The sequence below is a fragment of the Penicillium longicatenatum genome, assembly GCF_028827895.1.
Source record: "Penicillium longicatenatum strain IBT 33135 chromosome Unknown contig_11_segment0_segment0, whole genome shotgun sequence".
Taxonomy (NCBI): Eukaryota; Fungi; Ascomycota; class Eurotiomycetes; order Eurotiales; family Aspergillaceae; genus Penicillium; species Penicillium longicatenatum.
The window spans coordinates 505,787-528,704 of record NW_026643117.1 but is presented as its reverse complement, the minus strand read 5'-3'; the positions used below and the strand labels follow the sequence as shown (position 1 = coordinate 528,704).

The 22,918-nt window shown below is 48.6% G+C and overlaps 6 protein-coding genes across 6 annotated transcripts; 2 read left to right on the top strand and 4 right to left on the bottom strand.

Annotated features, from left to right (window-relative positions):
* Window positions 1-558: 558 nt before the first annotated feature.
* N7484_000198 (SAM-dependent methyltransferase) lies at window positions 559-1,761 on the top strand (the record flags this gene model as incomplete). Its single annotated transcript, XM_057110619.1, has 1 exon — window positions 559-1,761. The coding sequence occupies one exon, from the start codon at window positions 559-561 to the stop codon at window positions 1,759-1,761; it is 1,203 nt and encodes a 400-aa protein (XP_056977845.1).
* Window positions 1,762-2,155: 394 nt separating this feature from the next.
* On the bottom strand, window positions 2,156-5,346 carry N7484_000197 (uncharacterized protein; the record flags this gene model as incomplete). Its single annotated transcript, XM_057110618.1, has 11 exons — window positions 2,156-2,206; window positions 2,256-2,354; window positions 2,402-2,552; window positions 2,591-2,785; window positions 2,840-3,668; window positions 3,726-3,916; window positions 3,965-3,998; window positions 4,071-4,282; window positions 4,338-4,439; window positions 4,490-5,112; window positions 5,164-5,346. The coding sequence occupies 11 exons, from the start codon at window positions 5,344-5,346 to the stop codon at window positions 2,156-2,158; spliced, it is 2,670 nt and encodes an 889-aa protein (XP_056977844.1).
* Window positions 5,347-7,831: 2,485 nt separating this feature from the next.
* On the top strand, window positions 7,832-9,229 carry N7484_000196 (C2H2-type zinc finger protein; the record flags this gene model as incomplete). The annotated part of the gene is made up of 1 exon (XM_057110617.1): window positions 7,832-9,229. One exon carries the CDS (start codon window positions 7,832-7,834, stop codon window positions 9,227-9,229), a length of 1,398 nt encoding a protein of 465 aa, XP_056977843.1.
* Window positions 9,230-9,522: 293 nt separating this feature from the next.
* N7484_000195 (alpha/beta hydrolase) lies at window positions 9,523-10,467 on the bottom strand (the record flags this gene model as incomplete). Its single annotated transcript, XM_057110616.1, has 1 exon — window positions 9,523-10,467. One exon carries the CDS (start codon window positions 10,465-10,467, stop codon window positions 9,523-9,525), a length of 945 nt encoding a protein of 314 aa, XP_056977842.1.
* A 2,853-nt stretch (window positions 10,468-13,320) lies between these two features.
* On the bottom strand, window positions 13,321-14,739 carry N7484_000194 (camp independent regulatory protein; the record flags this gene model as incomplete). Its single annotated transcript, XM_057110615.1, has 1 exon — window positions 13,321-14,739. The coding sequence occupies one exon, from the start codon at window positions 14,737-14,739 to the stop codon at window positions 13,321-13,323; it is 1,419 nt and encodes a 472-aa protein (XP_056977841.1).
* Window positions 14,740-20,687: 5,948 nt separating this feature from the next.
* N7484_000193 (tRNA modification protein MTO1) lies at window positions 20,688-22,813 on the bottom strand (the record flags this gene model as incomplete). The annotated part of the gene is made up of 2 exons (XM_057110614.1): window positions 20,688-22,650; window positions 22,710-22,813. The coding sequence occupies 2 exons, from the start codon at window positions 22,811-22,813 to the stop codon at window positions 20,688-20,690; spliced, it is 2,067 nt and encodes a 688-aa protein (XP_056977840.1).
* Window positions 22,814-22,918: the final 105 nt, after the last annotated feature.

The window sequence follows — 22,918 nt, the reverse complement described above, 5'->3', positions numbered from 1 at the left end:
CAGAACGCTCTGCTTACTCTGTAGAGCTAAATCTGGGTAAGGAAAGTTTTTGTCGATCCCCGTGGATTTGACTAGTATCTTTGTACTACGTTTTTCATGCTATCGATTAACCATTGGCTGCTAAAAAGTGGGCCAAATGGATCCATCGTCATCTTACACCCATCATGAAGAAGCATATGATAGGTACATTTTAGCGCTTATCATCATCCAGCGATGAACCACCTAAGTTGCAGAACAAAGCTCTCCTGCACGGCTAGTCAGGCCGTTTTGAAGTGACCAAATACGCCCAATGGCCAACCACAACACAGAATTCAGATTTTATACCGTCAATGACAGTATATGTGACCGTCACTATTGTGATGCATTTTAGCGTGTGATGGAAGTCTGGGACAGTAAGTGAAGTGGCCAGATATGTATAGTCAGATCAGACATCTCCGCATTGACAAATAAGAGCTGCATCAAGATCTCCACGCGCCTTGCCAGGTCATAAAGCTAGAGCTGACCCTTATCTTCGCTGCACGCGAACTTTCAATTCCTCAGACCATTTTTGACCCCAAAATGGCCGTGGAAACACCCCAAAGCAAGCTGCCGCGCACCGGCTTAGCGGCCCTGCTTGCAAGCCTCAACATCCCTGGTGAGATCCAGCTTCCATCTGGCGTGGTCGTGCCCGTCGGAACAGAGCCGCCCAAATACCGCGTCATTTTCCGCTCGGAGAAAGCACTTCGCACTCCCATGACGGAGATGGGCGTCGGAAGTGCCTACGTATCAGGTGATGTTGATGTTGAAGGCGATTTCGGCGCTCTCTTCGGCGCACGTGAGAATTTGACCGAGAAGGTGCCTCTGCGACAAAAGTTCCAATTTTTGTACGATTACTGCATCCGATCCGCGACCGCTATGAACAAAAAAGCCATCGGCGACCACTATACCCGCGGGGATGATCTGTACCTTTCGTTCATCGATAAGCGATTCCGATTCTATACGCACGGGATCTTTAAGAATCCGGATGAAAGCATCGAGCAGGCTTCAGAGAATAAACTGGAAACGATATTCAAGGCTCTCGATATCAAGCCCGGGATGAGGGTGCTTGATCTGGGCGGTGGATGGGGTGGCGTGACACAGTATTGTGGTGCGAGAGGCGTCCACGTTACGACCTTGACTTTGTCGGCGGACTCGGCGCGCTTTGTCGAGCGAATCATTACCGAGAATCACTTCCCTGGTCGAGTTTTCTTGCAGGATTTCCTTGAGCATAAGCCCGACGAACTGTATGATCATATCATTACACTTGGTGTCATCGAGCACCTCCCCGATTACCGCCGGTTCTCACGTTGCGTCTGGGACGTGTTGAAGCCTGGTGGACGGATCTATCTTGATGGGTCGGCGGCTATTACTAAGTATGCAGTTAGTTCGTGGACTCGAGATAATATTTGGGGTGGGACGCATACTTATATGACTGTGCAAGATGTCATGGCGGAATTCCTGTACCATGGTTTTGAGGTTAGGGAGGTGGTTAATGAGACGAAGGACTATGAGTTGACTATGCTCGAATGGGCGAAGAGACTTGATCAGGCTCGGGACGAGGTGATTGCGGGTTGGGGCGAAAAGACTTATCGTGTGTTCCGTATGTTCCTCTGGGGCGGAACTCACGCGTTCAAGACCAATACTTTGCAGGCGTATCATCTTGTTGCTGAGAAGACGGCTTCGACGGGGCCGCGGCCGTCGACTTATCGGAGGATTGTTCAGTTCTTGGGAAATCTTCGTTAAGGGGCTGTACTGGCTACAGAATCCGCTCTGCGCGGGACAAACAAGTTTCTTGGTACAGTAAGTAATGTCCATATATGAGCCGATCAGCGTGGATCTTTCCACGGACTCGACATAGCGGGTTCTATCAGCAATGGAAGCGGGACTATACAATGCAAAGTTACGAAGGTGCAGCTTAAAGCAACGAGTCTTTTGACAACGATCAACCTCTCGATATTAATTTCGGGGAATTCTTGCTACCTTTACGCAGGTCCTGAATAGCAATGTCCTTGATCAAATCATGCAACATATAATATTGGATGTTTGTATCATTTTGAAAACGCCCCTTGTCCCAGCCCCAGCCGCAGGATTTCCAAATTTATTGTTCACAACCACGTACTTCTGTATATAAGCATGGTCAATTTAGAGTTCTCGGATCCTGCACCATTGAATCGACATCAAATAGATTCTGTTCAAATCAGCAACTGCTTGCATCTTGCGACATTGGCATTGCTTACCCGCAAAGACTTCAGTCTGTCCGCATTCCTGTTATTTTCTTTCTGGAATCCGCCGCCCGCAATTTGCAGCTTTTTGCGTTGGCGTGGAACAACGTGCGTCTAAAGAAGTTAGATGACATCTGTAGGTGGCCGGTAGATCAACACACCTCTTCCACCGTGCCTATCATGATATACCGAACAATTGTCACGCGGGAAAGCTGACCCAGTCGAAGGGCTCGTCCGATGGCTTGGTCTTCGATAGATGGGTTCCATTGAGGCTCGAGAAGGTAAATGCAGGATGAGGATGTAATATTTAGTCTAGAATTCCAGTTAGAACTGTGCAGGATGAAGCAGACGGATTCACTTGCCCAACAGCACCTGTGCCCAGGGTCATGAGGAGCACGTTGGTATCTGGCTCTTCGTATGTTTTTAGCTCGGCTATTCGTCGGGATAGTGGCAATGATCCATCAATCATGCTATATGCGATGCCCTGGCTGGTGAGCATCTCAGCGACAAGAGTGAGACTTTTCTTCCAGCTTGAGAAAACAATGCTACATTAAAATATCAGCGTATGGAAAATTATCAACAATACATGGCTTTCATACCATTTTTGGGAGGGGTTTTGCATTATGTCGAATAAGAGAGCGCGTAATTTGGTCGAATAATGCGCAAATGGACGGGCTGTGGGCTCACCCAAAGGTCTTGCCAGTTGATATCTAGTTGCGTCGGTTGTTTGGGATTGTATGGTACTAGGACCACAAGAAGGGCATTGCTGATTTTCCATCGTGTACTGTATTAGACAACCATGGCACACAATATGTGAGCAGGTAGGAATCATGATCCCTCCGTCTGTTTCCGGAGCCTCACTGAGGTGAAGTATTGTGCAGCCGCAGTAGACACAGTGGTCCTGGTCTTGTTGTTGAAGTAGAGAAAGAGCTTCATCCATATCTTTCGGTGCTCCCTCTTCTGCTTTTCCGTTATTGCAAAACAGACGAAGGGCTAGAAATAGCTCCAGAATGGTGGAGTTGAATCTTCCCTTTCGATGTCCAGAGACAACCATCTCAATGCGCATTTTGCATCTAAGGAACAGCTCCCGATACTGCTCACACTCCGCTGGTGCCATGGTAAGAGGTTTCCGGATCTCAATCGGCTCGGGAATGTTCAGCAATTCTCGTGTTCTCCGGATACAGATTGAACGAAGGAGTGTTTGAAGATTGTTAAAGCGGTCTTTAACATTTAAAGATATTGGCGAGGATATCAGTTTCCGGAATGCAGCTGGGCGTTGTAGAATCGGCACCCTGACGAAGGCAACTAATGCTCCGAGATCCTCAATATCGTTCTGGATCGGTGTTCCGGTAAGGCACCAATAGTACTGAGCAGAAAGACGCATCACCGCTTGAAATTGCTTTGTGGAACGGTTTCTCACAAAGTGCGCTATTTTACCAGCTTGTCAAAATTGGTATGGATAGGACATGTTTCGTTGTAGCATACCCTCATCAAGAACGATTCTGAACCATTCAATCGTTGTCAGAATGCTCTCCCCCCTATCCTTCCGTGAGGCCTCGGCTGCTAGCGTTGCATATGTCGTAAACACTATGTCCTTCTCCTTTAGCAATTCTTCTTCAGCGTGTCGCTCCCACCCAATGTGCTGATGAGAGAATAATGTTGCCGAAAAAATATGCCTTGGATTATCAGTCCAGTTATAACAACTCAATTTATGTCACCCTTACCTTTGTATCTCCTTTATCCAATTGTCGATTAAAACTGCGCACATTAGCTATGGCTGACTTGAGGACTCGGTTTCATATGGTGTTCTCCGGTTGTGAGTCAACTTACACGTTGATGGCACAATTATAAGCGTCGCTTTGGAGGGAGTCCGGGTTTGTTGAGGAGACTTTTGTGCACCAAACCGTCGGGCTTCGTCTAAAGATCCAGCAATCACCGAAAGAATCACCAGAGACTTGCCGAGACCCATCTCATCAGCCACAATTCCACCTTTGGCATGATCTGGTTCTCGACGTCTTTCTCCGTTGAGAACATGCTGATAACTATGGTTCTATTAGTGAAACTTCTGGGCAGTATTATCTGCATTTCATCACCTACAATGGCTCATCCTCATCGGTGTCATTATACTTCCAAAGTCCTTCCAAATCCGCTGCTCCTTTCTCACGCTGCGAGATAAAGTCAATCGCTTCTTTCTGGTGTCTATAGCACTGTTAAACGCCTTTTCTCGGATTATGCATACAAAGACCTACTGTAGAAGGGGGCTCTTGACCCTCCGATCGATGGAAATATTTGTTGTCAAAATATGTTGCAATTGCGAGTCAAGTATCTGTTCTACATCAATCGGATCCTCGTTGGAATCATCATTGCCACCAGGGGACTCTAATACTTGATCTTCTCCGGTGTCAGAATCAAGATCTAAGATCTCATGATCAGTTGAAAAGCCCGGCATGCGAAGAATGTGAGGATTGACGTATTTCATCCCCCCAGCTCCAAACCGCGGCTGTTGTAAGAAGTTGCCCGATTTGCTCAATTTCTTTCCAATTGTTTCCGATTCAGCTTCAGGTCCGTATATGTTGATTTCAACGGTAATCGCGTTTCCGGGACGCCATGATTCAGAGCCAATCTCGAGGTCTTTTCGTGATAAAAAGGCCTTTAGCCGTACCATGGGGAATTCTTGAAGTAATTCGCTGAGGTCTCCACTGATTAATTTGTTAAGGCGTGCAAAATTCCCTCCGTTGTGCTGCAGTGAGAAAAATCGCCCTTCCTGGCGTACTTGGAACGATTGCGAAGACCTGGAATCTAGTGAAAATCCATCGAGAAAGCCAGAGCCTTGAAGTTGGGTTTTGACTCTGACAAGCTGCTGTGGATTAGACTGCAGTTCAACGTCTGTAGTTATGTCAGTACTTACAGTTCCAAAACAAACCTCGCCCTCGGTGGCTTCCTCTATTACTTCCACTGAAGCCCCCTCGAAGGCTCCTGCTGGATTTGTAGAGGATATTGGAGAGTAGATGGAATCATCCTCTTCAAATGGCCATTTTCGCTTCAGCGTATCTCCCGGGTCATCTATGAATTGAAAGTCGTCTTGGTATGGGTGAAATTGATACATTGGAATGACGGGGGTATAGTGTTGTCTGAACACGCGTTGATTAGATACTCGCGATCGGTCTGGGAAGTCACATTGGCAACAAATTATCCAAAGTGAGAAGGCGTTGAATTTTCTGGAATGATGCTATTGTCGCGAACAAGATAGTGATTCGTCGGGCGCAAAGTGAATTGTGGCTGGGATGCGGCTCTAATCAGGCAGGCGTGCATACACGATCGTGGCTGTGTGTCAGCCTCGAGTAACAAGGCAGACTCGTACCCTTGCACATATCTTGGCAGATTCATAACACATCTCCTATCTCAGATTGACATTCATCTTCTGTCATCGTTAGAATGGATAAAGCCCGAAATGGCTCACAATGGAAAGAATGCATCACAGTCGCCTTTTGACCGCGCACTTGACATCTTCAAGAAAGACCTGACCAAGCGGGACAAAGACAATTTCAAGATTACAACCTTTCAAGACCTCCAGAAAAGTATTGATGATCTCCAGAAAAAACATCAATCGACACGTCGAATTCAGGATCTGAGTCGATTGGGTGTCTTTCTGGAGGCTATTGAGCAATACACCAAGGTCGTGGAGCCGTTCTGTAACAGCAATGAGATCGTAGCATTTGTTTTGGTGAGGCAACAACCCAATAAGCTACTCTGAGGCTGAGGCTGATTGTTCTTAGGGGCCCGTTAAGTTCCTTTTGCTGGTATGGCCCTTTCATCTTATCGCCTGCATGGATCGTCCACTAAGAGATACCAGGTCGCAAGTTCATATCAAAAGGCCTTTCAAGAGCTTGTCAATACCTATGAATCTATTGGGGAGAGTCTTCCCCTTCTGTCCCAATATCAGGAACTCTTTCGAACCAAACCTCATATGATTAGTGTGCTATCACTCATATACGAAGATATCCTCAACTTTCATCGACTTGCCATGAAATATTTCCAAAAGCGCCGTATGCATTCTCCTTCCTACTGAGATTCATCAATTAACATTTATAGTATGGAGACAACTCTTCGATGCAACTTGGCCTAGCCACAAGTCTCGTTTTGAATCCGTTATCACCAATCTGTCCAGGCATCGGATATTAATTGAACGACAAGCCACGATCTCTCAAATTGAGGACTCTCAAGAGCTACAGCGTCTCGAGAATGATCGGTTCGATATAATGATGCAAAATGAAGACATGAATCGATCGCTCGTGGTTTTCAATTGGCTGAAATCTCCACATACGGATGTTGATCAGTATAATTTTACCAAAGTCCGGTTGGATATTCCCGATTCTGGGAGATGGCTACTGGATAACCAGTCTTTCAAAGAATGGTTTGATCCTAGCTATCCCAAAATACCTCCTCTTCTTTGGATTAATGGGATTCCGGGATCAGGTATGTTGCGGATATCCTTGAATCTTTGGTGGAAGGCATCCTAATACAATGTCTAGGTAAAACTATTCTAGCCTCTTCTATAGTGGAGCAAGCCCAGAAACTCTCCACGAAGCCCACGGTTCTCTTCTTCTATTGCAAGCATGACGATCCTGAGCATGACAATTTTTTGGCGCTTGCTCGAGGAATCCTAGCTCAAATTCTGCACCAAGACAAGGACCTGCTGACTTATTTTTATGAAGAGCGCAGCAAGAGTAAAGAGGCTGTTCTTGCTGTTCCCGATCAAGTCCGAAGGCTGCTGACCCTTGCTTTTCAGAGATGCAAAAATGCATATATCATCCTTGACGGACTAGATGAGTGCAAACGGGATGATCGCAAGGAGATTGTACAGTGGTTTACCAAACTTGTCGAGAGTCTTCCGGTCAACGAGTCATCCAGATTAAGATGTCTATTCACTAGTCGAGATGATGGCCCCGGTCGCAAAGATTTCGATGGAATGTACTATTTGAGTATTCGACAACAAGATATGCAGGGGGACTTGCAGCAGTATTGTCATTTTCAAGCTGATAAGCTGGAGAAAAAGCTTTCGTTATTACCGGACAGGGCACAGAAAATTGCTTCCGATGTGTTTAACAGAGCTGGAGGTAAGTTTTGACATGGAATTATTAGACTTAAGGTACTAATTCAATGATAGCAATGTTCCTCCTTGCAAGGTTGATATGGGACTCGTTGTTGGAATCCACATCCATTGAGAGTTTGGAACAGCAGTTGGACCCAAGCAGGCTCCCAGTGGATCTTGATGATGCGTATGTATAGCGATTCTATTATCGCGTTATTTTTCTAACCAAGGAGCAGATATCGCCGGATTCTCGTCAAAATGAAGAGCTCCACAGGGTACTCAAATGATGTTTTGGTGCTGCTGCGGTGGTTAGTTTTGGCTAGAAGGCCACTTAAATGGCGCGAAATTCAAGTCTTAAAGTCCATCAATCTACACGCACGGCGCGTTGACTTTGAACGGCGAATGTTCCGGGTAACCTCTGCAAAAGATATATGCGGGTCTCTGGTTGACGTTCGAGAAGATGGAACGGTCGAGTTGATTCATTTAACGGCTAAGCAGTATGAGCGCCTTCTTCGCATTGATTGGTTGGAGTTTGGCTGACATCGTGCCTAGTTTTCTTGTTGACGAAGGCATTGTCGACCCTTTATACCATGACATAGAGATGGGATCTCTATGCCTCAGCTACATGAATCTACCCATGTTCATGGATCCTATCTCCAGCCATTCCGCTTCCGAAGGTGACTATGGTCTTATGGACTATGCAGTCATTTACTGGATCAAACATCTCGACGGCGTCATTTGGGAGGCTAGTCGAAGAATGGCAAGAGCTAAGCTCCAAGACAGTCATCGCGCTCAAGCCATCCCGCAAGAGCAAGAGAGACCTGTCGTCTACCCAACTTTGCAAGAGGATGATTATCTGCAGGTCATGGTCCCCTTTGCTGAAGCTTTAGGTGTCTTTATCGATGAACATTGGACCGAGCCAAAGATGCCACTGGAGGTTTCTTCACGAAATAAGAAGAAGCTGCAGGTCTTCGAAAGCTGGGATTTTTACTACAAGCTGGAGCAATTATATGTCTTCACGAGGAAACAACTCCACTCCTTTGGCGCTTTGAAAAGGGACGAAGTCTCCACAGATATCGTCGATATCGTTCGTGAGGTCCGGGAAGAGATAGAAAAGGTCTTCACTAATGCCGTTGACCACTCTTCGAAGGATTCACTTGTTCGAAAATATGGCGAAAATTTGTTCAAGTGCCCGCGACTCAGCTGTCGGTCATTTACATCCGGCTTTGACACTGCCGACGAACGAGACAAACATGTTACAAGACATGATCTTCCACTCCGATGCAACTACAAAGACTGCATCACCGGGTTTGAGATCGGCTTCGCCAATCAGAGTCAATACAAAAGACACATGAGAAACTACCACCCATCAGCATCTCCGCAGAACGAACAATTCCCCACAGATAAAGAGATCCAGCTAAGCAAGCAGCAAGTCATTCAAAACAAGCAAGCCAGGATACAGCCTACCCAAGCCTCAACCAGCACCCGCGCGCCAGATCCTAATCCCGTAGAGGACACGACAACCGTCCCAGAACCAGAAGGTTCTTCATCGTCAGATTCAGAGCCTCCGGAAATAAGACCTCTTCCACGAGTCGAGCCACAGCTCCAAGATCTCAAGTGCCCAACCTGTTCCCGCGAGTTCACAAAACTGTATAATCTCCGTTCGCATATGCGAGTCCATGAGACGATTCGGCCTTTCTCATGTGAATTCTGTCAGAAGACTTTTGCTAGGAAGAATGACTGTACTCGACATAGGAAGATCCATCTGGGGACTAGAGACTGGGTTTGCGGTGGGTGTCAGCAAGCGTTTTCGCGATCTGATGTTCTGAATGCGCATTTTCAATCTCAAAAGGGTCAGGCTTGTCTTCAAGTGATTGCTCAACAGCAAGACAATTAATATATCATCAATTACTTAATGAAACGAAGTGATATGCAAATATAGTTCTGAGTTGAAGTTGCAGTTTATACAGGTCCAGGATTGCAATGACCAATAAACAAGCGAGAAAGGGTCTGTCGCCCTGTATTTGGTTTTGATTTGTTTCAGCCTTGTTTTGTTTGCACCCAGCTGAGCCATTGAACTTCAAATTTTGACACATGTTATATAGAAGAGTAGAGTTATAATCATATTAAGGCTAGGTGAGCGGAGAGAGGAATAATGTACAAGGCGCTCACTTACGAACGGGTATTGTGCTAATGGAAGATAGACCTCCACATCCTCCTTCCAAACTCAAATATCAGAATCCCACGTCCACACACATGCCCAAAGACAAGCGGAAGTCCAAACTTTAACCACGTGAAAGGTTTCCAGAGTCTCGGTCCAGCCACCGTAATCAGGCCCTTCACACGCTCACTAGCCTCACGAGTCCCCGAATGGCCAGTGAACGCATCAACAGCCTCCCGCATGATCTCGACTGTCGCTTCAGGTTGACTCAAAAACGGCGAATGGCTCGTCTGCAGCTCTCGATGTTCCACAGTACAGCCCATTTCCCTCGCCATGCCGATTTGCGTCCGTTGCACCAACACAGGCAGCCCCCGATCCTCGACGGTACCAATATACCAAACCGGCACATCTCTCCAGCCAGCATAACTATGTTCGCCGCCTTCGAACAAAGATTTCAGGCTGTGTGGCGTAAGCTGAGAAACCCAGTACTCGGCCTCTTCTTGCGGTAGGTCGTGGTAAAACATTTCCCGCGGGGGAGTGACGAGCTCAGCGTAACCCGTCTCCCAATTAGCGCACCAGGTCGGAGGCGGGATCCCGAAGAATGGATCCATAAATGAGAGGCCTGTGAATGTGAATCCTGAGGCGACCAGGATGAGCCCGATCACGGATCCTGTCCCGGGTGTTTGGTTTGTGGTTTTGTCTCGCGTGAATCCCTTGATCGCGCTATTGGCGACCATCCCGCCGTAAGAGTGCGCGACGACCACGACATTGCGCCCGCTGGTTATCTCGCTGGAGATGGCTTCGCGGGCGGTATCGAGGTCATCTTTGAATGACGCATCGGGGCCTCCTGATGTGGATGGGAGGGTGATTGAGACGCATTTGAAATTGGGCTGCAGGAGTTTGATGATCTCGCGGTAGCAGGCAGGCTTGTGCCAGGCACCAGGTACGAAGACGAGGGTTGGTAACTCGGCCATGTTTGTGTGATGTGGAGAGATTTCTGATTGTTCCTGCGGGGGAAACGGCATACAAGCCGGTGGAGATGTTGCTGTATTCGGTTTAGATCGAAGCGGCTCCACCTGACGCAGGGACTTCATGGCTCAGCTGCATGGCGCTATGGCCAATCAGCTATGCCTGAAGAAACGATTTCCTAAAACAAGTCGTTTTTTGAAACCAGAGAATGGGGGTTCTTTCACTACAGTAACTCTGATTGGCCAACTGGACGATATATGTTAGCCATTTCATCGGCTACTTCTCCACTTTTTGTAGCTTCAGGTAGCTAGAGGGCAAGCCGCACAATTATGAATCATGTTCGACGCTTGCCTCGATACGTCCTCCTGGGTCTATTAAGCTTGAATCATTCTTTCCTTGCCCTCTACCTTGTAGTAGCTTAGTGAATTGGCTCAGAGATCGTTGACTCGGTTCGGTTGTAGAGATGGAGGTGGAAGGGGGACAAATCTGGTATTGCGGCTGCCATTTTCTGGGCCTCTGCTTGATATTGGAGAGGCGTTCGAGAAGAAAACCAAGACTATTTCGTTGATCTCAAGATTTCTCACTCAGTCTTAATAGCTTGCGTTTGGTTAATGTTTTTCAATCTATATGCATATGTCATTGGTGTCTCTGATTCCTGCCCTGATGACAAGTATATATATCTTCGTTCTCGACATCGTCTTGGGATTTGATGAACCTAAAATAACGCAAGGGAAGAACGTGAATAGAATTAGGAGTAAATAGAGGAGAAGAATTGGAAATCGAAAAAGAGAAGGGGGGGGGGGTTGTGCTCAAAAATCGCGCCTTTCTGATTTGTAGATTTCCTGCTTTCCATTTGTGCGACTCAATGAGTTTGCTTCGGGAGACTGGTAAGCTTGACGCTTTCCCTTTCTTGACTATTCTATCACCTCGACTCCAATTCCGTGTAAGGCTATGCGTGTAGGTTTATGCATGGTCAGCAAAGATAGTGCATATACAGAGCGTATATATGACACGACGGGTGCACTTCTCTTTCTAGCTGTGGAATACGTGCACAGAAGAAACTCAAATCAATATTTGAAATGTCCCCTATGGATCTGGTGCTAGAAGTAATTTTCAAGGAGACACCAAGGCCTGCTGGGACGGTGGGAGTTGTTGAAGCATGGCACCTGGGACATAGTGCCTTTGCGCTACCAATCACCGAGAGGAGAGAATTACTTTGGCAGGTATGGCATCAACTACGGGTGATCTTGATCTTCATTTCGGGGGCTTATATGTTTATGTTACAATCTTGGAATATACAAACTATCTAGTTGAACAGGCAGGTCTGCCAGTCTTAACCGCCCACCAAGCCAAAGCAACCACCTGTAGAAAAGGGAAAGAACCAAGATCCTGAGACTTCCAGGTACATTATGTTCAGCCGAATCAGGTCATTCCTTGAAACCAAGACTGGGGGCCTGATGTGTGATGACGCTCTGATTGGCCACCAAGTTCATTGAGCCGCAGCGCGACTACGTAGCTCAGGTACTAAGGATGCATTCTTTTATTCAAGCATTCGTTGGCTACTACCGAGTAAAATTTATTGTGAAAGAGTTTTTTCTAATCTGCTTGTGGGGCTAGTAGGTTTGGGGGCGAGTGTGAATCCTTGAGGTGTAGATGAGCCTGCTGGAGTGATTGCTTATCTCACCACTTGGACACGTATCATCGCATGAGTAATAGAGGGCAGCATATAGCATGGTCTTAGGTGGATCTGGGACAGACATCCGGAAAGCCCCGGCAGATAGGTATAATGGGTGCTCTGGTGGATACCCAGTACCCAAGGTAAGGATATCGTGGATATACAATAGCCCGGAGAATTGGATACTAAGGTTGGCGGCTCGGCAGAGTGGTAAGGTTTAAGCATACAGTCATGATCATGATGAGAAGCCCTGGAGGTGCGTACAGGCCTTGCCCTCGGTACACCAGACCATTTGAAACAGAAGGCAAGTAGGTATCACGTTCATTTCCAAGCTCAAATAAATCAAAGAACCTCCCATAAATGAACAGCCAGAATAAACAAACGGCACAGCAGCTATCCCAACAGATCCACCTCGACCTCGTACGGTACAGAAGGGGCACACCTCCACTCAAACCTAGTTAGTCATGGATATCGACCCTGCATCGTATCGTTAAAGTTAAAGTGGAGAATCCATCAAACCTTCAGGATATTGCACAGGACCCATCGACCCCATAACTAGCGGAGCCGCAGAAAGGCAAAGCCAAGCCAAGCCAAGCAAAAAATGGAAAAAAGGAGATCAGGAGCACATTCAGAATGGAATGATATAGAAAAAGCAGAAGTTTTGTCGGTTGCATCACATCGTCAGGGAATCACACAAAACGCCGCCCATATGGGATTGTTGCCCCATCGAAAGGAATCGGGAGAGGAAAAAAAGCAAACGCAAATCAGAATCAGAGTCCCACCACAGAAAGAGAGAGAAAAAAAAGACAAAGAAAAGACTTGACAAAGGGCCATATAGACAGACATGAGTACACTGCACGGAAGGGAACTGGTGGGGTTTCGCCCACCCTTTCGCGTTCCAAAAGCCAGAATAAGTCTATTCGCCGAGCAAAACAAAATCCACGAACCCGTCCCTAAAAGCTAGAACCAAAACAAGGGGTAATCGAAAGCACAAAACCGCCCTAGAAGACTCCCCACGCTCCCAAATATCCTTGAAACTTGGAAATGACCATCGTGGGAGAACAATAAAAGTAAACATAAAAAAGGTTCCTTGCACCTTCAATAAAAGAGGAAAAGAACAAGAAAAACAAGGTCGTTAAAGCCCACGGCCAACGGCGAAATAAGACGTTGGTTTCAGAAAAAATTAGATCTGGGGCTGGGCCGGAGCGGTGGTTGTCCAGGCCGCATAGTGGGCGTGGTTGACAGGGGCTGCCGCACCAACGTAGTATTGCGAGCGATCGGGAGGGGCGTAATAGGAGGGGTGAACGGGGTTGGATTCGCGGCGTGGTACATTCGGGTCGAGTGGACCGATGCCGCGAGAATCGAGATGAGTGTTTTCCATATGGCTAGGTAAGCCGAAGCTGCCGCGTGAGTACGTGCCCGGGGTCGAGGGGTCCATAGGAGATGTAGCATCGGTGGCGACACTACGAGAAGAGATGGAGGAGTTGCGGTATGCAGAAGGGCTGTGGTCCGAGGTTGAACGGTTGCGCTCGCTGAGAGATCCGGGCATACTGTTCATTCCCCCGGGGATGGATGAGGACAGAGCACTGTGCGCACTCATGGAATCCATGCTTCCTCCATATGGACCAGCACGGAAGGCATGGTAGTCGTCTTGCTTCGGGGCCATCGTGGCTGCCACGGCGGGCGATGGAAGATATGGGTTCGGGGCCGGTTGGCCGGGCATGTTGCCGCCCATGGAGTATCCTGTAATGGGGCCTGGTTGCGGAGCGTGAGTGGCAGCATAGTGGTTGGCGTGCATGTAGAAATCAGCCGATGGATTCGGCATTCCATAGGCAGGGGGTGCCATCATCTGGGGGCGGTATCCGTAGAGAGCTGCGTGGGACGGATCATGAGGAGCACTCTCCAACGCATTTGACTCCAAGTCGTCGATGGGGGCGCGGAAGCTCTGTTTCTGAGTCAGGTCGATGCGCGGTCGAATGTAGCGCAGCGACTCGACCATGGAAGGAGGGTTCAGTGCCCCGCGCATCACATCGTCCACGCTATAATAGGAGACCAGGTGGTGGGTGATCCCCATCACGGTCACGCTCATCGTCTTTTTGACTAACCCCGAGTCCTTGAAGCCGTACGAATCGACCAGCGACCCCACCAAAGCCCGTTCCACCTCTGACTGATGTGTTCGTTCCCCAAAGGCCGCTGGAGGCGATGTCGGAGAATAACTCTGACCGTTGCTGTCATGTCGCGGATATGGCTCTCCAGGTCGAGTGGGCGGCACCGGCCGTCGATTGGCCTTCTTCATGGCGCGCTTCTTCTCACCGGGCGGGAATGGTTTGTCCAACTCCCGATAGACCAAGAAATTGCCCAAGATGCGACTGGGGCTCCAAGTCACTCCGTCGGTCCATCGTTTGATCCCCGATGAGTTCTCCTCGTAGATAAAGACGCTCCCACTGCGCACCAGATGACTCCGCTCGCGGTCGTGTGGTCGACGAGGAACATGATGCAACACGCCGGTCAGACAGGCCTCGAATAGAATCAGCGCATCCTGTGTCGTAGCCACATAGCCTGTGAACGTGGGCTCTAGCACCGCCGCAGTCCCGTTCACCATGATGGGAAGGCGGAGATGTGTAGTGTGGGATAGGGATAGGGAAAAAAATAAGCTAAGGAGATCGACCAGGGTATGGAGAAGTGGGAGCGGAGGAGGGTTTTGAGTTGAGTTAACCCCTCCTCTTGGAGTCCAGGGATCGCCCAGGGAAAGCACGGACCCAAGTCAGCGTGAGAGGAGAGAGGTTGCACCGATCTGGAGATGGGGATCTGTTCGAACTCGGTTCCACGGATCCTGCGGTAATTCCAAGCTTGCTTTTCCAGGTGAACAAGTTACGTCGAAGACCTGGGGTAGTAGAGAGAAAAAAAAAAATTACTGTAGGTATGGTCAAGGCATAGTACTCATTCATCTACAAGGGGGTAATCAGGGGGCCAAGAACTGCAGAAAGGATCGACGGTATGGTAATATACAGAAATATCGGAGGGTTCAAATTGCGGGGCGAACTCAAGATTTATCTGACAGAACTCTCGTACCAAAATTGAGTCCACAGGAGGGGCAGCAGGGCGGAGAAATACGGGCGAGGATCCGATGATTTCACCAGATGCCTGCAGGAGAGTCCTCGGTCTGCGGAAGGAAAAGGAAAATCCAAAGTCAAATAGTAAGAGTGACCAAGCAGGTACCGAGTTTATTCTTTATTCCGTCATGGTCGGTTTCTATCTAGAAGATCAGAATAAATGCAATCATCATCGACGTGCCATGGACGATTTAGTGGAGCCCGCAGTCACCACGTCAATCTGACTCAGCCACTTTAACCACCTTCTTATTTAAGCATCGGTCATCGCTGGGGTGGCGGTGTATTTACATCTCTGGAGCATTCTAGTCCGTCGTTCTTAAATGTTAACCTTTAAACTTGTTAACGTTAACGTTAAAATGTTAATGTTTTACAGACGAAATGCGGTCTTTCGACAACGCCCATGATCGCCCGTTGATTGGTCAGCCACCGAATGGTCTCGACTCCACCTGCCTTCTCTCCATGGTTCAGTCCTTTCCACTCACAGCACTCGGTGTCAGCAGGGTCCGATCGAGACTTTCGTTGGATCCAATCATCTTCTTTCCACTTCTCCCAACGGCCCAGTGGGAGAAAAAAGAAAAAAGAAAAACAGAAATGGAAGAAAAATAAAACATGAAATAAAAAAAAAGAAGAGGGGAAATCCCCAAGTGGGGAGCGCCCGAGTGGACACTGGCCAGTGCACCGGAACTATTGAAAAATGGAACCTCCACACACCATGGGGCGGGATAGGATCCTCCAACGGCACGTCAGAGAGATCGGGGAATGACCTAACGTGGTGAAGTGATGCTCATCATGACTGGCTTTGAAAGCGCTCCCGAGGGAAAGGTCTAGCTCGGGCTCCCCTGGACAGAAAATGCTCCCCGAATAAAAAGGAAAGAGTGCATGCTCATCCTCCCCAAAAAGGATGTCGTCAGCGAATCCCAAAGGGATGGAGTAGATTCCACTCTCTACGAGGACTGAGCGTAAATTGGTATCCCCGGCTCATCTCCGTTCAGGCGTTTCCAATCAGCACCGATGGATGTGCAGAAGCGCCCACCACGCGTCGCAAGGTTTGAGCATTCTGTTTCCCGGTAACTTTAGTCCTCCAGAAACCTTTCCTTCATCTGGGTTTCTGAGGGGCAAGAGGGTCCCGTACCTGATGCACTGGGGCTTATTGGATCCTGGTGAAAACTTTCGCGGGAGATCCTCAGCGGATCCAGCACACTGCCTCTGTTCTAGCCTAACCCCCCCTCTTCCCTGGTCCTGACTGGGGTTGTTGTGGTTTTGATTTAATTAGAGCAAATCAGATCCCGACAGGCCTCCGTACTAAGTCCGAATTGCAGATCGGCATTCCCCACCGGAAACCTTCTTTGGGTTTCAATTTCTCGTGATTGCTTCTTTGCTTCTTCCACACATGGGAGATTCAAGATTCAATACGGATGGTCCTCCTCCGTCGTTTCAGGTTGGTCGGCAAAGGTCCCAGAGATTTGGGTGAACAGGAGTCGATTTAGGTTGGCGCACGCTTGTGAAAACTCAATTGGCGCCCATGACAGATGTCACCTGTGATGAGTCTTATCACACCGACTCAAAAACGAGCGAAGGGGCCAAATCAGATTTGGATTTCGATTCCGGTATAGGCGTTCAAAGGCCTTGACATTCGCAAAGAGATACGGAATCGAGTTAGCAAGTATTCTATCGCCTTGTACCTGTTGTACGGGGTAGATACAGTATTGTATTTTGTGACACGATTAGCTGCCGCTATTCCCGTGCAATTAGGTAGATTGACCCGACCCAGATTCGTAGATTGCACGGGTCGATCAAGGTGCCCAATGCCCAGAGGTTCTGGACCCGAACCAAGAGAAAATAATTGATCAACCATTATAGATGTGTATACGTACAATCACAACCGAGGTCCACATATAGAAGAAAACAAAAGTACCTATCACCTGAATGAACGGCGTACTCCGTACATTCTAAGCGCGAGGCGGAGACGGAGTACACGACAATGCTCCGCCCGGTTACGAAGTCCTGAAAACTGGACGCGCCAATCTCGTTTCCCCACACGAACCAACCAGCGATGACCCAATTCTGAGTCTACGAGATGGGCTTAGGTTGGGGACCCAGCGCCTATCTTTCCTGGATTCCCCGATTTCCCCCTTGATCATGGAATGGAAGGGGAAATTAAAATATTTCGGGATTCTTTTTCGACTCGCACTAAGGAATCCATAGCCACGGACGGCGCACCACCTGTACCAGACACTCGGGCCAGGCATCCGTGCCACATGAGACAGGTGGGGATTCGTGCAGGCCGCCCTTCTAATCCCTGTTAGACTTATTTTAATTCTAACAGTCTAGCAGTAACTCTACTCGGGCTTAGGGATCTCATGCTATTATATCACTGTGGACACAGGGGGCTTCATGTCCCAATCATGTACTCGTGGGTCACGGTCGATCTTCGTATTTACGCCACTAAGAGTCCGAGACCAGTCCAAGCCAGAACCCGAGGTTATTGAGATCCCGGAACAACACGCAACCAAATCCCTAAAATCGTAAATCAAATAAATTCAGCGGGGCCACGCAAGGCCAGATGCACGTACCTCGAACGGTTCAGAAGGGAAAAAATAATAAATCAATAATAATAATAAAAACCCTCACACTAACGCACCGCAAGGTCCTGTTGAGTGGCGTTGCGTTCTACCTTTGCAGTCTAGCGCGTAACTAGGAAATCCCGCAAAGGCCAAGCACAGGGTCTAGGATGATCATCTCTCGACCTAACTGTTAACTGCACCGGCCGAGCTATTGATTGGGTTTTTTTTTTATTTTATTTTTTTAATTCCTTTCTGTGGAAGATCCGGTTTCTTGGTCCGGCGCTATCAATTGATTTTGGTTTGGTTCTGGTTCTGGTAGTTTGTACTAGTGGGAATCATCATCCCGTGTTCCGACGATTGTTAAGCTAGAATCTAGAATCTAGAAGCCCCATCTTCCGAGCTGTGTGGTACTGGGTATGCAGGTGCCTGGCGCATGTGAATAGGGCGCCAAGTGGACAAGGGAAGTTGCAATACCACGGTGATTTCTTTTTTTATTTTTATTTTTTTTTTTCTTTGGGAGGGGGCCCCTATTCTTTTCTCCAGGATTTCCAGATTTCCAGCTTTCACCTTTTCATCGGGTAGATCACACTGTCACCGGCACTGACCTCCTCTGGAAACATCCCGAGCGATTGTCCCGCAAATAGGAGATCGGGGTCTGAGAACACGGATCAACACGATCGTCTATTTATTCCATTTGAGGTGTTAAGCTGGAATCGACCCAGTTAATCTGCCATTATGGAGTCCATTATGTCACAGTTCATTTTCCATGGTCAACGGTGGATCCTGAGAGCTGGGGAAAGATTGACATCGGAGATCGACCATTGACTTTGGCGATTCTTTTACGCACAGTAAAACGATCTCATGGGCGAACTTAATGTTAAACTTAGCGACCAAACCCGAGCGCGAACCACTGGGTCGGGTTTTAATTTATCATCCATAGCAACATCTATATGGACATTATTGACTTCATGTTTGCTAAGGGGGGAAAAACAAAAAACTAATATCATGTCCCCGCGCCCATGTGGCCGCTTAACCGTGTGCAAAGGGTACGACCATCTGCGCACGTACCGACGCCCAGTTTCGTGTCGTACGATGCTGTCATTGGGCCTCGAATTCCCTGTTTGGTCACTGCCACATTGTTGACGTTTCTCGTCAACGCAAGGATGTTCCCTCCGAGACATGGCGTGGTCCAACCTCCAATGTCCGCGCTCCCGGGCCTAGACTTAGCCTCAGTGTTTCTTGGATGGCCTAGTTCAGACGAACTGGTGCAAATAACGGTAGCTTGCAACGCCACTAGTACACGCTATACGTAAACTAGATAGAGCGACTCACGCTCCAGATGTCTAGTATAGGTAACTGCTCCAGCTCCAGTCTGCACCTCTCTCATTCGGTACCATCACCTCGTACCATTCCCCATTTCTCGGGCCCAGGTGCAGTATGGAGGCATGCACTTCGCGCTGCAACTGTACACCGTGCGATAGGTACATCACAAACCCTGCATCCTTAATTATCTCGAGGTCTTTTTTCCTCCGGGGACGTGAGTGTCCACTCTGCATGGTTATCTTGCGGGTGAAGTGGCGGCCTGTGATTGAGCCATCGCGCCGATCGGGTCACCTGCTGAACCGCCCCTGCGGTCTGGTCACGAGGTCAAAGTGCTTGTCTGCGCGATCAAGCTGAGATCAGGTCGTGTTTGAATCCACGGTGGAAGGGGCGAGGATAGCCGCAGGGATGTCAGTATCCCTGTAAACCTTGTTTGGGGAAATCTGCTCGCTTCGTCACGCCTTCCCGAGTTGGGTCCTGTCATGGACTCGTCGGAGTTCATTTCCTCCTTTCCTGCTTATCTTGTTCGCTGTCCACTCTCATGGAGAGATCGACGATCGGTGCATGATCTATCTTTTTTTTTTTTTTTACTTCTGTAGATCTGAGATTTCGATCCTTCTATCTCTCCCATTTCTTCTCCCTATCTTACATCCTCTTGGGCAATGCTTCTCGCATGAACAGTATCATATGTGAGTCGATGTCGAGACTGCAAGTGATGAAGCCACAAAGCATAAACCACCCAGAAGGGAATGGAAGAGGTAGGATCTACGAATTACGTCCGTGCTAACTTCCAAGTTGCCCTGTCCTGGTCGTGATCGGCTCCCCTTGCGTGGAATACGTACCAGTCTGGCGGTATCTCGCACGGTTGGGTTCGGTTCGCGTGGGGGAGAGCGTGGAGGAATGTGTGATGCATGGGGCTTGCCTTTTGCCTTTCGAAACGTGTTTTTTTTGCTTCTTCTTGCTGGAAGGGGTTCCCTAGTCCCCCAGGTCAAGCTTTGGATTTATCAATTTGGACTTTATATGGTTTGTATCGTTGTTTGCTATGGGTATGTACAGTGGAGTACTTTCTTGGAAGCCATTCATAAATTCCAAGATCAGATACTCCATACTGGTCAAGAACAGGGATCTGAACTGAGACTCAAACCTTCTTTTCCATTTGACCATCCTCATTCACTGGTGCTTTTCCCCAGATTAGTGTAAAACTCTATCGAGGTCAGCGTGTGATTTATGACTCGCATTGAGAATGTAGAACAAACCCTGATATGTAGATATCTTGGAAGATATGGCGTTTTATTTGAGAGCAAACATGGGAGAAGAGAGATAGAAAGTGCAATATTGTGAAAATTTCTATTGTACAGGGCAATATTGCCAGTTAATTATCCTCTATGCACCATCATGCTACACGGAGTGATCAAATAGAATACATATCCAGCAGAGAATGTCCAAACCAACCCTATTGTACACTGCAGACTTCCCAGGCGCCGTATGTTGCTTCGCTAATGCCAGCATATGCTATATATCAAAACAAGAAGAAATGGTTTACATGGCTGCGTTCAAGGGGACGACTGCAACATTTCAGCCACCGCAGGATCCTCATCACCAGCCTCTTTGGTAAACCCAGTGCCCTTTCGGACATGCATTAGCAGACGCAGTGCACCAGCGGGGGTGACACCTTCAATTCGTCTTGCCATACCAACGCTGACAGGCCGCACGCGTTCAAGTGCTTGTTTTTCTTCATTGCTAATCCCATGGATCATGCCGTAATCGAGATCGGCCGGCAAGAGGAGATTCTCATCTTGCAAGAACCGCTTGGCCATCTTCTCCTGGCGCTTGAGGTACGGAGCATATCGGCCTTCAATGGCGACACGGGATCGAATGACTGGATCAAAGGAATCAGGGACATAGGCAACTCCAGGGGCAGACTCAATGTGCGGGATCAGGGCGTTGATGTCCACGCCGTCGAGACATAAGATTTCTAGGGCCGAACGGATCGACGTGTCGGCGCGCACCTTGAAGCCCTTTCGAGACCAAGCAGAGGACGAGAGCTTGGTGTTGGCAAGGAGAGCTTGGAGTTGTTCGATTTGCGCCTCTGCCTCTGTGAAATGGCGCCAACGCTTGTCCGAAACGACGCCGGCATCGCGAGCCATACGTGTCAGGCGAAGATCAGCATTGTCAGATCGTGTGGAGATGCGGTACTCGCTTCGAGTGGTGAACATGCGGTATGGCTCAGACACACCCTTGGTGATGAGGTCGTCGATCATGATACCGATGAAACCGTCTGACCGAGTCAGACTGAGAGGCTGTCGATCCTGTGATTCCAAGCCGGCATTCATGCCTGCAATGATACCCTGTCCGGCTGCCTCTTCGTAGCCAGTGGTGCCGTTAATTTGACCCGCTAGGTAGAGACCGCTGATGAGCTTGGTCTCCAATGTAGATCGCAGATTGCGTGGGTCAATGTAGTCGTATTCTACACCATAGCCCGGTTGCAGCATTTTCACGTTCTCAAGACCCTGTACAGTGCGCAGCATAGCATACTGCGCGTCTGCTGGAACGGTCATGGAAATTCCGTTCGGATAAATCACATCGTTCGGTGCGAATCCCTCGGGTTCAAGCCAGATTTGATGCCGGGTCTTGTCTTTAAATCGCATAATCTTCGATTCCAAAGACGGACAATAGCGAGGTCCCCGTACAGTCTCTCTGATATGAATAGACTTGTCTAGGTTTGCACGGATGATATCGTGAGCCTTCTCGTTGGTATGGGTCATCCAACAGGTGAGTTGTCCCTCATCTCCAACCTCGACTGTTTTATTCAAGTATGAGAACGGCTGTGGGGGAGAATCACCACGCTGAACCTCCAGACCTGAGAAATCAATGCTCTTCATATCCAAACGGGGTGGCGTGCCGGTCTTCAAACGTCCCAGCGAAAAACCCGCATCACGGAGAGACTTGCTCAGCCCATAGGTTGGGGCCTCTCCCATCCGGCCAGATGGGTACGCTTCGAGGCCAATGTGAATCTCACCACCTAAGAAGGTTCCAGTAGTGATAACCACCCGGCCAGTAGGGAGGACCTCCCCAGATTCCAATCGAACACCGACAATCTTGCCCTGTGCACCCGGGGTGTTTTCCACCCCCTCTTTGGAAACCACAATATCTGCCACCTTGCCCTCCACGATGCTCAAGTTCTCGGTGCTGACCAATTCCTCTGTCATGTACTTCCTGTACAAATCACGGTCGATCTGCGCGCGCGGCCCCCACACCGCGGGACCCTTGGAGCGATTCAACATCCGAAACATGATGCCCGCCTTGTCGATGATTCGGCCTGCGACACCATCCATTGCATCCACCTCTCGAATCATTGTGCCCTTTCCTATTCCACCGAAACTGGGGTTGCACGAACACACACCAATGTTCGATAACGAGGGGGTCACGAGCGCAGTGCGAGCGCCTGAACGAGCTGCAGCGGCACATGCCTCCGAGCCAGCATGGCCACCACCGATTACAATGACATCGTAGGGTCTATTCCGGAACATGGATTGCGTTAGTGATAGTTGGATCTGATCAGGAGATCAACCTACCGGGAGCCCTCGGCCACCGTTGCCAGACCACGGATTCTGCAAATGGGCAGACGTACCCCGATGCGCGGGCGCAACAGAGTCACAGGCCGAGCTCTAAACGCCATCTCGAGATGTCCAAAATGGCAAACACGAATCGAAACGAAAGTTTGCAACATTTGTTATCGCGATAAGACAAAAAAGTTACCGTAGTCACGTGTACCGATAAGAGG